This window comes from Procambarus clarkii, chromosome 43 (genome assembly GCF_040958095.1).
Source record: "Procambarus clarkii isolate CNS0578487 chromosome 43, FALCON_Pclarkii_2.0, whole genome shotgun sequence".
Classification (NCBI taxonomy): Eukaryota; Metazoa; Arthropoda; class Malacostraca; order Decapoda; family Cambaridae; genus Procambarus; species Procambarus clarkii.
The window spans coordinates 37436871-37452963 of NC_091192.1; the positions used below are offsets into that span (position 1 = coordinate 37436871).

General features: G+C 45.3%; 1 protein-coding gene across 3 annotated transcripts in view; it reads left to right on the forward strand.

The window, feature by feature from the left end:
* Positions 1-16093, forward strand: part of LOC138350034 (serine-rich adhesin for platelets-like) — an 81520-nt gene that overhangs the window by 43379 nt on the left and 22048 nt on the right. For all 3 annotated transcript variants that reach the window (XM_069300298.1, XM_069300299.1, XM_069300300.1), the window contains 3 exons: positions 3166-3298; positions 10268-10396; positions 14965-15052. In XM_069300298.1, the coding sequence (XP_069156399.1) occupies positions 3166-3298; positions 10268-10396; positions 14965-15052 (350 nt within the window). The remainder of the gene's footprint in view (positions 1-3165; positions 3299-10267; positions 10397-14964; positions 15053-16093) is intronic.

Here is a 16093-nt window from a genome sequence, read left to right on the forward strand (position 1 = left end):
AGGTTTCTTGTGCAACCATTATTTGATTTGGTGCAAAAGATTTTCTAGTTGAACCTTTGCCAGCAGTTTCCATACTACGTCTCGGTTTGAATTCAGGTTTGATCATACAGATATTGTACGCAAACGTCAAAAACATATCTTTTATCATTACTACGTTTAAAAACACTCGCTGCAGTGCTGTATATAAAAAATGTGAAATTTAATTATACCAGTTGCGTAGGTTGTCAGTAAATGATACACAATATCATTGCCTCATTCCCCCCCCCCCCCTCTTGGAGTGAGGAAACATGCATCCAGAGGAAAGAAAGGCAAGTTATAGTTAAAAAGAAAAAGTTATAGCTTTTAAATAATGGAAACTTTAAAAGTATCACTTGTCCATTCATTATATCACACTGTACAGCATTGAGGATAAACACACACTACAATACTCCAGCAGTCTTCCATGACAACACCCAAAGACCAGGTGGACAAATGCTCTTTGTTTATTATCATGCTCATTGTATGCAGAAACAGCACTTTCACTCTCTGCTTTTACAAACAGATTCAAATCAGCCATGTTGCATACCACATTTGATGGGTTGCCCACATCTGATGGGTCGTCCACATCTGATGTTTCCTATATTTTCTCCCTATCTTGCCATTCACCGTGTTTTTGTTATTTAAACTTTTCATTTATCATTTACTCTCATCTTACATAGTAATTTTTTTTGTCTTCTCCATGATTGACTTTGTAATTTGCCCATAAAATCTACTTTTTCTTACCATCAGCTGCTGCTGCCACTGCCTTATTCCAGCAAGCAATTCTTGTCATTATTTTGCAGCTTCACACATGTCCCTGGTATGCTCAACCAAACATTGTATTCATGGCACCTAAGGGTCATGTGTGTATAATCTTTCTCAGAGATCACTATTGACTCCGTTTTGTATTCGTTTACCAATTCTCTCTCGCTCGTCTTGTCAACTTTTATTCTTTATTCCTCTGTGAGGTACCATCACCCTTTCACCCTTAATCTTGCATAGTACATACGTGATCAGACAGACCTTTGGAAATTCCTCTCGCTGCACACACACATGTATGCACACTTCTCTAAACAGTCAATTAGATATTTGTGCACCTACATCATTTACTCAGTTCAATATCTAGGGGGGGGGGAATTAGTATTTAGTAAGTATCCACTCAATTTAACGGCCTCTTTTATACCGATCCGCCGGTAATAACGACCGGTTTGGGAGACCGGTATTTAGAGCCTCATATAACGGTCTGAGGGTCGATATTACCGAAGGTCGGTATTGGGTTTGTCTTGGCATCAGAGGGTCCTCACATAGCAAGCAGGCCCCCTACCCCTTTCATCCCCTCCCTCACCCTCACTGAACCTCTTCCCCCCACACCCTCACTTTCTGCCTCCCCCCCCCCCCCCCCAAAGACCCTTCTGGGAAATGGCTCAGTAGACTGCCAGCCAGCCAGAGACAGCTTGGAGAGTCTCCATCTAATACAATAAAACATTCATGAAACAAGTATTTTATAACTTTTTATTATCCTAATAATATTACTAAACAAAATCTGTAAGCAAAAATATATATGATGTACATCCAGAATTTAATTAAAAAACATCTGGTTAACTGGGGTCAAGTGTGTTAGGCTCATCAGTGAGCCAGTCCCTTCCCCACCACCGACACCCCTCCCCCCCATACTTCCCATACACACGCTATCTGCTTCACCCCAAGAACCATAGCTCCATCCCTCTCTCTCTCTCCCTTCATCAATCCATCCTACCATCCATCTCCATCCTACCATCCATCTCCATCCTACCATCCATCTCCATCCTCTCCCTCCCTGCCTACCACCCAGCCTCTGCCTGCCTGTCTGCCTGCCACCCAGCCTCTGCCTGCCTTCCTCCCTCTCTCCTTGCCTCTCCCTCCGTGCCTACCACCCAGCCTCTGCCTGCCTCCCTCCCAAGCTCTGCCTCCCTCCCTCCTTGCCTCTCCCTCCCTGCCTACCTCCCAGCCTCTCCCTGCCTGCCTCCCTCCCAAGCTCTGCCTCCCTTCCTCCTTGCCTCTCCCTCCCTGCCTACCTCCCAGCCTCTCTCTGCCTGCCTGCCTCCCTTCCTCCTTGCCTCTCCCTGCCTGCCTGCCTCCCTTCCTCCTTACCTCTCCCTCCCTGCCTACCTCCCAGCCTCTCCCTGCCTCCCTTCCTCCTTGCCTCTCCCTCCCTGCCTACCACCCAGCCTCTCCCTGCCTCCCTTCCTCCTTGCCTCTCCCTCCCTGCCTACCACCCAGCCTCTTCCTGCCTGCCTGCCTGCCTCCCAAGCTCTGCCTTCCTCCTTACCTCTCCCTGCCTGCCTACCACCCAGCCTCTCCCTGCCTCCCAAGCTCTGCTTTCCTCCTTACCTCTCCCTGCCTGCCTACCTCCCAGCCTCTCCCTGCCTGCCTGCCAACATTTCAGCCTTTCCATCCCTGCCTGCCTGCCCATCCACCCACCAGTCAGCCATCATTGACACAACGAGTGCACTTGGAGCCGACATGGTGCACGGATGTTCCTTGATTGTGCCGATATGTCCAACAAAGTCACGGAATGAATACTCCAGCCTCATGACAAAACAATGTGCCGTGAATCTGTGACGTCACAGGGTAGAAGGACCCAGTAGCTGTCTGTATAAAATATATCTTACCTGAATGTTACTTGAAAAATTACCAACACTTAACTTTGGAAATACCGGAGCTCCGGAAATAACGACCAGGGTACAGCCCCATATAGGCCATTAAATCGAGTGGATACTGTTAATTGGTTGAGAGGCAGGCTGAAAGAGCAGAGCTTAACCCCCACAAGCACAACTAGGTGAATACAGTGCATATGCACTAACAATTCCCTCGTTTACTCTTTTAAACTTGAATTTATTACTTAAATACTGTACCGATAACTGCAATACAAGACATTACTCATTGTATCATACTACTCTTCATTCATTCATTAAATATACTCCTTCCTTCCTTCCTTTCACTTTCATTCCTGTTCTTACAACATTTACTTTATTCCACTCTCATTTCCAATTTTTCTATCATATATGTATATTATTTTCATACAATTACAAATTTCAGTCTTAGGTGAATAGCCAGTTTTCAGACATGCCATCCAGATAGGCTTAATGGATTGATTAACATCTGCAGAAGAACTACCTATATGGTTATCGTGACCGTGAGGCTGTGCGGGCCGACTCCCTCATATACCTTCCGGGCTTCCATGTGTGTCCCGCCACCGATGTCAAGGCCAAGAAATTTGCTTTCAAAATATATCATTCAAGTAAGTTATTATATAATGCAATCTATATTTTTTCCTTATAGAATGACAACTAGAGAGATCTCATTACTGTGGCTGGAACAGATTATTACTAAAGCACCACTTATCCCCACTAGAAACTACTGATGGTTTTGGCTTCCACCATCTCCACTTAACTAGTTCAAACTGTCTACCATTCTGTTTGCAAAAGTGAACTGTCTAATGTTTTTTGGCAGCTTTGTTTCCTTAGTTTGAACTTGTGTTTCTGGTTCTTGAAGTTGCAGTTTTCAAATGTTCTTTGTCAGTATTGTTGATACCTGTTATTATTTTGTGCACTGTGTTTGTCACCTATTTGTTTTCTTCTATCTTATAACTTTGGTATACAGTATTTAACTCCTGTAATCTCTCTCTCTGGTTCTCTCTTTCTCGGTTCCGGGAGCCATTTGGATGTACTCGCCTAGTTGTACTCCCCTAGTTGTGCTTGCAGGGGCTGAGCTTCGGCTCTTTGGTCCCTCTCTCCATCTCTTGACTGTCTATATGCTGTTGTACAGGTTCCTGAGTATATTGACCTCTATCATATCTACAAGAGCAGCAGAGTTCAGCAGCCCCCCTGGGTGTCTGAGCAGCCCTCTTCAGGGCACTACTCACCTCCATGGAGGAAGGGGCTAGAAAAGGTACCATAAACAAAGCCCGATTCAATTCACCCTGGCTAGCAAGCCGTGGGTGACAGGGATTCCCTACAGCGGTCAAAAAAATACAAAGAAAATAGGGAGGGTGCTCAATCTCAGTACTCGGAACGTTCAAACTCTGCTGGATAACAGCAAGGCAGACAGACTTGAAAGGCAAACTGCCCTAGTTGCAGGGAAACTAGCACACTACAATGTGGACATAACAGCACTTGGCAAAACTCACTTGGCTGACAAAATTCAGCTTACAGAACGTGGTGGTGGGTACATTTCTTTCTGGAGTGGTCGCAGTAGCACCGAACAACAAGAAGTTGGTGTTAGATTTGCCATCAGATGCCGCCTCTCCCAAAAACTTCCAACCTTCCAGAGGGCACCAACGACCGCTTATGATGCTCCAGCTTCCGCTTGGAAGCGAGAGAAATGCAACGCTGATCAGTGAGTATGCCCCTACCATGACCAACCCAGATGACTCAAAGAAAAAATTCTGAGGAACTCGACAACCTCATTGCAGCAGTCCCAAATTCAGAGAAGCTAATTATCCTCTGGGACTTCAATGCCAGAGTAGGGACAGACTACCAGACCTGGTAATGGATCATTGAAGACATGGCACTGGCAAGTGCAACAGCAATGGTCTTTTGCTCCTCACGTTGTGTGCTATGCGTGACCTCATCATCACCAACACACTGTTTCGCCTTCCCTCCTGCAACAAGACATTATGGATGCACCCACGCTTTAGGCATTGGTATCCGATAGATTATGTCATCACCAGGAAAAAAGACTGGCAGGATGTGAGAATAACTAAGGCCATGTGTGGTGCCGACTGCTGGACTGACCATCGCCTCAGTGTCCAAATGCAAACTTTGTATCCTGACCGCGAGAAGACCCCAAGGTCAGAAGACTGTAATGAGACTCGGTGTCTCTAAGCTAAAGAACAGCAAAGTTGCTGAATGATTCTTTAACAACCTAGAAGGCAGGAGGCTAGACACACCCCCAGATTGGCCAGGACAGCATCGAGGTGAGGTAGGCAGCCTTTAGAGATGCAGTCTACTCTACTACCCTTGAGCACCTTGGACCAGCAGCCTGCAAAAACCAGGACTGGTTTGATGAAAATGATGAGATACAGATATTGTTGTAAACAAAAACAATCACCTATTCTGTGGACACTAGAATGATCCTACATCACATGGGAATAAAGATGCTTTTGCCAGTGCCCAAAGAATGGTGCAAAGGAAACTGTGAAATACAGGATGTATGATTTAGCAAGAAGGCCAATGAAATCCAAGGTTATTCAGAGTCACAACAACAAGCGTTTCTATGATGCTCTGAAGGCTATACATGGACCACCGCCTTCTGGCTCTGCTTCCGTCCTCAGTGCAGATGGGACTCGACTGCTGACAAAGAAGCAGATCTTGGGCTGATAGGTGGAACACTTTGATCGGGTCTTCAACCGCCCTGCCTCAGCCAACGACAAGGCCATTGCTCGCCTACCTCAAGTGGAGATAAACCAGGATCTTTATAAACCTACCACAGAAGAAGTCAGGAAGGTCATCAAGCAGATTTTCTGAGGTAAAGCGCTAAGATCAGATGCAATCCCTGAAGAATTATACAAAACAGGGGCCCCCAGCCATGATGCAGAAACTGACAAAGCTTTTCCAGTCTGTGTGGCATGAAGGGGAGGTCCAACACAGTTAAAAGATGCCAGCATATTTCACATCTACAAGAGGAAAGGCAACTGGGAGTTTTGTGATAATCACTGGAGTATTTCATTCCTGTCCATCACTGGGAAGATCCTGGCTCGTATCCTGCTCAACCGCCTCCTTAAACACCTTGAGCAGGGTCTCCTCTCAGAAAGCCAATGTGACCCACGCAGAACGAGGAACTGTCGATATTTGTTGTACACCAGTTCACAGAAAAATGCTAAGAGCAACATAACCTCTTTGTGACCTTCATCGACCTGGCCAAGGCCTTCAATACGGTCAGCAGAGATGGCTTATGGAAAAAATGGAGAAGTTTGGCTGTCCCAGTAAATTTACTGTGATTGTCTGGCAGTTCCACGATGCCATAATGGCAAAAGTACTGGACAGTCAAAAGCCATCCCAGTGACGAACAGCATGAAGTGGGGCTGCGTTCTTGCCCCCAACACTCTTCAGCATGGTATTCTCAGCCATGCTCATTGATGCCTTCTGTGATTGCCAGATGGAATACCCATCAGATACAGGACTGACGATGGGCTGTTCAATCTTGGGCACCTACAGGCTGTTACAAAGGTGAAGAAAACTGTCATATGAGACTTCCTGTTTGCTGATGACTGCACCCTCAATGCCAACACAGAGTAAATGATGAAGCACAAAATGGACTGCTTCTCACAAGCCTGAGACAACTTCGGTCTCATCATCAGCACCAGAAAGACTGAAATCATGTACCAACCCGTGACCGAAATACCCTACATCACTGTCATGGGGCAGAACCTACAGGCAAAGGCATCATCTTGGCACCATACTCATAAGAGCGGTGGACTTCATGCAGAAGTCAACAGTAGAATCGCCAAGGCCAGGACTGCCTTCGGAACATTGTCAGAATGTTTGGGAGTGGAGAGCCCTCAGCCTTACCACCAAACTGAAGGGTCTACCGTGCAGTTGTACTCGCCACCCTTCTCTATGCCGGTGAGACCTAGACTGTCTACAGCAGACATGCCAAACACTTTCACTTGTGCTGTTTCCTCAGACTCCTCCACATCACGTGGCAGGACAAAATCCTGGACACAGAGATCCTGGAATGGGCTGGTATTCTCGGCTTCTACACCCTCCTACAGAAAACTCAGTGCAGATGGGCAAGGCACGTTGTCAGAATGCCTGACAGCCAATTGCCTAAACTGCTGTATGGTGAATTATGCCAGGGCACTCATTCTGTTGGGAGGCAGAAGAAATGATTCAAGGACTGCTTGAAGGTGACCCTCAAAGACCTGGACATCAACACCAATACTTGAGTCGCTTGCTCAGGACTGTCCAACTTGGAAAAGCAAAGTTACCACAGGGGCCCGTGCAGCAGAAAATAGATGGACTGCAGAGACCCAGAGGAAATGTGCCGCACGCAAAGCTAGAGCACCCTCCACCTCTGCAGCAGCACCCCTCCCACAAATGTCCAGTGTGTGGGCGAGCCTTCCTGATCCAGATTGGTCTTATCCTCCATCATCTGGCACACAGCCACCGATCTATGACCCAATATATTGAAGTCATGGTTAACTTCGCATCTGAAGGACGATCATCATCATCTACATTTGAAACTGTGAATGCAGTCAGCTTCCACCTTATCATTTCCTAATGCATCCCATTTACTAACTACTCTGACACTGAAAAAGTTTTTTCTAATGTATCTGTGGCTCATTTGGGTACTCGGTTTCCACCTGTGTCCCCCTGTGCTAGTACTACCCGTGTTAAATAATGTCTTCATCTACCCTGTCAATTTCCCCTGAGAATATTGTATGTGGTAATCATGTCTCCCTGAACTCTTCTGTCTTCCAGCGACATGAGATGCAATTCATGCAGCCTTTCCTCGTAACTCATAACTCTTACTTTTGGAATTAGTCTGGTGGCTTACCTTTGAACCTTTTCCAGCTTCATCTTATGCTTGATAAGATATGGACTCCATGCTGGAGCTTCATACTCCAGGATTGGTCTTATATGTGTGGTATTCAATGATCTGAATGGTTCCTTGCGCAGATTTCTAAAGGCAGTTCTGATGTTAACCAGCCTTGCATATGCTGTTGATAATATGCTTTTGATGTGTGTGTGTGTAAGTAAATATATACACACACACACACACAACATAGCTGTTTTCATACATATACTGTACCAATATTACAAGTGGTTCAAGAGGTGGCCCACAACTGTCTCTATCCAAAGCAATTTGTTTGTGGCGAGTTAGTTACTAATCCTACTCCATGCACCCACCCAGTTGGGTGGCAGCCGCACAGTCATGTGCATGCATTACCTACAGTAAGCAATCTTTGAATACTTGGCTAGGATTTCCGGCAGTACATCATTATGAAGTATTACATATTTCTCGAATGCCGTTGATAGGTATATCAGAATTTTGCATTTTTTTGAGGGGTGGGGGGGGGGATTTGAATATATTGTGATGCAAAGTATGTGAATAGTTCTGCTGACAGAATTTACATTTAGTCAAGTCTACATGAGCATGTGGTGTAAACTCCCAGAGGTACTTGTAGCCGAGCCTAAGCCTAGCAGTAGTAACGTCTAGATGTCTGCTAACCTTATCGGATGATCCATAGATATGCAGTTCTTCCTGCATAATAGAATGATAATTGATGGAGTAACTAGTGTGAATTTCACTTTGCTTCAAGTCTACTATGTTTTGTTGCAGTTTCCTGTATATTGCTGCCCCCAGGCTGCTCTAAGGCCCTGGATGGCCAAAAGTGATGTCCAGCTCCTCTAAGTGGAGGGAAAGTGTAGTGGGCTCCTACTACACATACATAATGAAGTTCATTACTCTAAAATTGTTTGATCAAAACCCAGTTCCAAAACTCCATATGGATGGCAGTGTTTATAGGGGTTTCAGCAATAAGCAGAAACTAGGAACATAAAAACATTATTATATCAATAAATGCAAGACCTTGCATGTGGGGCATAACAATCCACATCACTACTACTAAATTAACAGCACTACCTTACAACAGATTGATGAAGAAAAGCACCTTGGAGTCAGAATCCATCATTCACTAAAAGTTGCACAACAAATGGGAGCGGCAGTAAAAAAAAAAAAGCTCGCCAAACCCTGGGAATAATCGAGTGTACCTTTACCTTTAAGGAAAACAAGGTAATCATTCAATTGAATAAGTCTGCTGTGTCCCCACCTGGTTTATTGCATCCAGGCATTGAGCCTCATCTTCAGAAAGAAAGTTGCACTGGAGAAGGTGCAACACCGGGCAACACAAATCATACGAGAGATGTCGAAACTCTGGTATCAGGAATGGTCGAGGGCCTCGGGGCTAACAACACTGCAGACCAGGCATGACAGGGCGGATGTCATCAAAACCTTTAAAATGCTGAACAATTTGGAAGATGTTGATCTGGACAATTTCAAAACGTAAGAGGTAACACGAACTAGGAGCAACGGGTTCAAGCTCAACAAGCCATAGTGTAGGACTGAAAACAAGAGATGCTTTTTCACCCATTTGCTACGCCGATGGGTTGTAAACCTGTGGAACCGCCTACCCGCCGATGCCGTAAATGCCAAATATCTGCTGTGTTTTAAAATACATCTGGAAAAGATCATCAGGGCAAATGGGGGACCTGTGACAAGCCACCGGCTTCCTGTCTTCATCGAGGTCACTAATATTAGTGGCCCTCAGGTAAATTCAGGTAACTTAGGATAATACTTGACTAAATTGCATTTGAAAAAGAACATTACAATGTTTGCAGTTCCAGGGTAAAGTGTCTTGTGTATTTGGGTTGACCAGCGGCACTAGTTCATGTTTGTTCTTGTATCAGTATTGATAACTCGGTTTTATATTTGCTACATTATTACCTTGTCGGTGAGGGCTTCGGTGTCATAGAAACTCTTTACACATATTGCAGCTCTCCAAATACCGTAGAAGTATAATTTCAATATGCTGGGTTTTAGGACTATTTCACAAGATGATCTACACATTACTGACAGACAAGTGGATAGATTGAGGAATGGATAGGGGGATAGAAAAATAGGTGGCAAGGTTAATCAAGAGGGAAATGAATAGATTGAGTTAGATTGACAACCTTCTGCTTGCTTCTGCTTGCTTCTGCCTGCTAATATGCATTAATGGTGAAAGTCAGTTTACTAGTTTGTGCCACGGATGTGCAAGCGTGTTCTGAATTAATGGTGTCAGAGGTCTTTTACCCCGTGTTCATGACTGAAGTAAATACTCACCGAGTCCAGAGAGTCAAGCAGCTCGATGCCGTATCTGTTAGAGATTGTGAGACCCAAGAAGTCTTTCGTGCTAGGTATGATGTGTAGCATATTTTACAAGTTTAAGGGATAGATTGATTGACAGACAGGCAGATGGACTGATTAACAGACAGGGGGATGGACAGATTGACAGATGGGGGGGGGGATGGACTGATAAATATATACTAGGATCATATCTTAATATTCACAAGCTGGACAAGGGTTTTGTTGTATTGATATTTATTTTGCCTCTGGGAATTAATCATTTTATAATGAGCATCTGTATTTGTAGTAGTTTCCACCATCAGTTTAAAGTTTGTGGCCCGGGACAGCAGTAACACAGGTGTTGAACTGGCTTTTGCAGGCGGAGCCACGTTTTACTTTGCTTGTGACACGAGTGAGGAGAGGAGCCGATGGATGAGTCAGATGGGCCTTTCGGCTATTACCTCCCTTGCATCCCAGAATCGTCACCAGCACGTACACCAACAGCAAGGTAAGTCACTCTTATTGTTTTTGTGGTTCTGTACATGAACACATTAACCTAAATGTGTCAAAAAATAGTACTGTACTTGTAAGTAAATTAAATGGGAAAATCACATATGATTGAAGCACAGGAGGAAATTGTAAATAGTGATTTAATAGTTTAAGGGGTTATCTTGAGATCTTGAGGTTATCTTGAGATATTTTCGGGGCTTTAGTGTCCCCACGGCCCGGTCCTCGACCAGCCCTCCACCCCCAGGAAGCAGCCCGTGACAGCTGACTAACACCCAGGTACCTATTTACTGCTAGGTAACAGGGGCATAGGGTGAAAGAAACTTTTGCCCATTGTTTCTCGCCGGCGCCTGGGATTGTGGTCGCCCAGGACCACAGAATCACAAGTCCAGTGTGCTGTCCGCTCGGCTGACCGGCTCCCACAATGGTTAAGGAACTTTGGATACCTCACTTGAATGTTTCCTAGATTAGGCTCAATTAAGTGGTCTGCTTTAATGTTAAGAAACCATGGTTTCATTGTGCAGTGTACTCCTGGGTATTTGCTAAGGTAGTATACAATGCTTCTCATGTAGTGACGAGGAAGGGGTGATTTTTAGAAAACAAACTGTCAAGAACTGTCCAGGTCCAAGAAGTCATTGATGGTGCTTAGAGAGAGAGATGGGAAGAAATCCTTATCCCTGTTCTTGACAGTTTTCTAAAAATTGCCACCTTCCTCATTCCTCCCAGCTTGTCCTTGCCTCCCTGAAAGCTAACAACGCTATTCTTATCCTTCCTTCTGGGACTACCTTCAGAAAGCTGATGTCTTCCTCTCTGACTCCCGCACATATGCTCCTCTGACTTCAAACCCTTTGGATTGCCTTAAAACTTCCTTCAACCTCAAGCTAAGACAGCTCTATAGTCTTTGTCCTTATCTCCTTGGCACTTTTTCTCCTGCCCACCTTCGTCACTCAGGACTTCATAGGAAGACTGCGCCTGCAGCCCTTATTCTTGATGTCAACTCTATTTACTAATGTTCCCCTTAATGAAATTCTTTCTTTCCTTAGTCATAAGGCGATCGAGTGCCTTCTTCATCTCCCACTTCCCACTGACGTTTTCTTCGAACTGATCAGACTGTATTAGATCAAACTCCTTCTCTTTAAACGGAAAATACTTCTCTCAAACTTTCGGTGTCGTAATGGGTTCCCTTCTCTCCCTGTTCTTGCCATTCTCTATATGGAATACTGTACTTTGAAAACGTGCTTCTTCCCACTATTGATACTCGTCCCTCTCTCTGGCTTTGGTATGTTGATGACTTTTCTGTGGGGAGCCCCATCGGGTCCTTGGAGCTATAGTGCTAATATACAGTACATTAGACCAGGGCTTTAGTCAATGGAGTTCTGCCTACCCGGGTCCACGAGCCAGAATCTGGCCCCCTTCAGAGAGGTGCAGGGAGCAATGGCCCTGGAAAACTTCCCTGTGGTTGGGGTTTATCTTATCTGCCATCGACCGGGGTTAGGCACTCAGAAAGGTAGGCACAACAAAACAGACCCCACAAGGTAAGAAAATGCAAACAATAGCCGAACAGAGAGGTAGATCTCCCTCAATTTCAAAGGAAACAAGCAAACATTACACCACGCTGTTGCGTCGCTCGTCTGTGCAGCTCCCCCCCCTTCCTGTGCCAGCCAACCCGCAACTTCAGTTAGTTGGCTAAAGTGATCCAGGGTGGACGTCATCTCTGGCCTCGGTTTCCAAGCAGAGTTTACCTTCATGGTGTCATCTGTGGTGTCATGGTTCAGGACACCTATGTGTGGTGGCCAGGTGTCCTGAAGAGTACCGGGCCTACGTACGCTTAGGGGCATCCTTCCCTATGCCCCTAAGCGCCTTGTGAGTACCACCCTTGTGTGTTAGGGTTTTGGTGCTCGACACTTACTCCGCCCTTGGGGCCAGCTGGGGTTCCGTAGCCCTTCCTTCACCCCCCCCCCATCCCATTCAGTTACCATGTTCTTGGTAAACATCTCCTGCAGGAGTACCAATTGACTTCTTATGTTTTCACACACATCGACGTATATGATTAAATACCTTACAGCGCTGTATATAGATTATATTTTATTATGTACATCTGTATGAACTTATTGCCATGTTGGCAACAGAGTCGTTCTCGGCTGTCCAAGCCGCTGGCAGGTCACTTCTCCCCTGATTTTCCCAGAGAGGCAGATGCACATGTCTAGTCCTCTGGTTGTATATTATTGTGTATTTAATTCTTAATGTTAAGTGTCCAAGAGTAATGCTATATTGTCAGGCTAATTGAGTTATTAGTAGGTCAGATGGTAGGTGATTGTGGGTACTATGGATTATAGAGTATTGTTAGTGTGTTACAGAATGTAACCGATTCCTTTGCCCACCTTCACGTGTCACCCTTCCCAACTGTTATGTAGGATAGTGTACCACTGCACCGGGTTGGAGCCTGGTGTCAGCTATACCTATGTATTAGCCGTTACTGATATGATAGCCGATTAATTATTGATTTCTTACTGAGTTGTTAACTGATGTGTGGGTTAACTGATTTGATAGTTGACAGAGTTTGTCATTAAATGGATAGCTGATTTGCTAGTTGAGTTGACAGTTGAGTGATCACTGTTGTATGTGACTACTAGTTGAGTTATGTATTGACACTCTTTTCTTTCTGATGAATGTATCAGCTTTAGTGTGCATCAGTTCTGTACATGTGTTAGTTTTACGGTGACCTAATTATATGCCCCAGTAAACTGGCGTTGTTGTAACCAGCCTTTTTTATTAATTCCCCTAGATTCTTCATTGAAATTGGCCAGGCTTTGGTTGGCCATCGATGCTGGGTTCATGAGGTCATGACAGGGTGTCAAGGTTTTCTCTGGGAATGTTGTACTTTTGTGGGATTTGTCTTTTTTGTTTTCCTTGCCTGGTGGGGGTCTGCTTATTGTTCCACTTATAATATGTGGTGGCCCTCTGCCAAGTCCCCGTGTTTGTACACGTCGCAAGGGATTTCAGAGTTTTAGCCTCTTCTTCCTTCCAAACCCCCCCTCCCCGGTTAGCTTGGGTCTTAACTGGTTAGCAACACTTTGCCTGGGCTTCCCGTAGCAGTCAGCCTGCGAGCCCTAGAAAACCCTGTCGGGGCTGTGTGGACCTGTGGATGCGTCTTCAGAGTTTCAGCTCACCTTGTGCGAGTTTGAAGGTTGCTGTGTGCCCTTGTCTTAAGGTGACAGTCACTGTTTTTGCCTCCGTCATGCTGCCTATTGGGTCACCATCACCTTTGACCTGGAGTCATGTGAGTTGTGATCTCTGCATGTTGTCCAGTTATCCATTCTGATAGCATTGATATGCGGGGTACAGGCATTATCCGCGTTGCATGCTAGGTTAGGTTGCTCTACATTGGTTGTCCACCCAGATACCCCGAGGCTGCCCCATTTTGGTTAAGCGTTTGCTCTTCTCCCTCCTCCTCTGTTCCTGGCTCCGTAACGTTTGAGGGTTTCGGGGTCGGGGTGGGGTTTATCTGGTGATGCGACTCGGGCAGCTTTGGGAGCTGCTTCATTAGGGTTGGGGACAGAGGCATTCGAGCGTGCTCCTCCTGCTGAGGCTTCTGGGCCCTACCAGCAGCCCCCTTCTTTGCTGTCTTTCCACTAAACTCTGCCTTTTCTTCAGGGGATGGAGGGCGTGGAGGACGGCTCTGCCTCGGAGCTGTAGGGGGAGCCCACTAGCAGTTCTGGGTCTGTTTGCCCCTGCTTGGTCTTGGTGCCTTCTGAATGGGGGTGTTTTTCTAATTTCCCGCATTTGCTGGCATGATTTCGGCTCTGTTGTCAGCCGTCTCTCCTTTTGTTTTGGTAGTCATTTTCTTTTCTGCGGGTTGCTTCCCCACCTAGCCGTCAGGGCAGATGCAGTTTGTTTGCTTACATGTGCCTGAGAGTGTGTGCTTGTGTTTTGTGGGAGTTTTTTCTGAGGGGAGCCTCTTCGGCTCCCCGTAGCTTACTAGGCTGATATGCTAATGTCAGGCTTTGACATCTGTCATGTGTATGGAGTTCTGTGGGCCTATCGGGGACCACAAGCCAGAACTGGGGGTTGGAGCAGCCAGTATGGGGGTCTGGGGCTCCCCCTTCCCCCCTCCCAGGGGGGAGGTTTGCTTGTTTCCTTGAGAGTTCTGGGAGTTCTGCCTCCCTGTTTGGTCTTCAGTTGCAACTTTCTTACCAAGTGGATTTGTTTTATTATGCCTAACTTTCTGGGTGCCTATCCCTGGTTGATGGCAGATTAGGAATACAGTATCCCCCAACTACTAAGGCATTTTCCAGAGGTCATTGCTCCCTGTGCCACTCTGAGGGGGGCCAGGTTCTGGCTCGTGATCCCCGGTAGGCTGAACTCCATTGACTAGTACCCCAGACTAATATTCACATATCAGTCCGATAGCTCCACGAAGCCTTCGGGGCTCACCCAGGAAATGGCGTTTCATTACATTCAACGCTGTTTTATTACCAGGCATTGAGGGCCCCAAAATCCTAAATATGATCCTGCCATAACTACTGTAATGCTAAGGAGCACGCAAGTCAGTACTTTACTATATTGCAGGGGAAGAGGTCTACTACAGTGAAACTGACGAAGAACTTGAGGAGCGATCATCTCCTTCACGACGGTCGCCACAGTCTTCTCAGTCCAGGTATGACCATGTTGGTCCATTACTTTCACTAGTCCATGGGATGATGAGGATGTATATAGTCTTGTCATCCCGCTGAATAGTAACAAGTGTTTTGGTTACGGTATAGACAGACATGATGATGATGATGATGATGTGACCTTGATATTGTAAGCTGCTCTTCTGGTAGCCTTTCCATTGGCTGCCCTCTTTGAAGTCAGTTATATAATTTAAAAAAGTAATTGTCTTAGGAAAGAGCACTGTGGAACACCACTTTCGTCTCTTCTGCAGCCTAACGTATCTTCTATATGAACCTTTGTTTCCTGTGTCTCGAACACACTGGTGCCGAGTCCAGTGCCTTTACTCTTATCCCTACTAGTCTCTCCATCTTGTGTGTTAGTCATTTGTGAGGAACTGTATCAGTATTTTTTCAGCAGTCTAGTAAGATGCGGTCTACCCATCCTTCCTTCACTTGTCTTATTTTGGTGACTATCATAGAATTCAATCAAGCCTGTTAACCATTGTGGTGCACTCCCTTAACCCCTAAGTTGCTCTGGGCTATTTGGCCTTCAACACCCACAGGCACAAAAAAAACCACCTCATAATTCTGTTAAATTGTGTTCCTTGACCATGAGAAAAAAATTAATTGTACTTACCAATGACGTAAATGAGCCAACAAGTTGAGCGATGACGTCACACCCAACATGCATGCTCATGCAATGTGCGTCCCGGAGGTGTCGCGCGCAGTCTTCAAGCAGCCAGAGTTACCATGAATTTATTTTCGTGGCATTATTTACAGTGTGGGCGCATTTTACCACAATTCTTTTCACTAATTGTGTTCCATATTCACTAATTGTGTTCCATATAATGTTACTTGATGTTGAATTACAATACAACTTGCATACATTCAATTTACACTTGCAAATTAGTGTCACAATTATGTGCGCACAAATGTTTTCTATTATACCATATAAAATATGTATTCAGATTTGTAATCAATATATATATATATATATATATATATATATATATATATATATATATATATATATATATATATATATA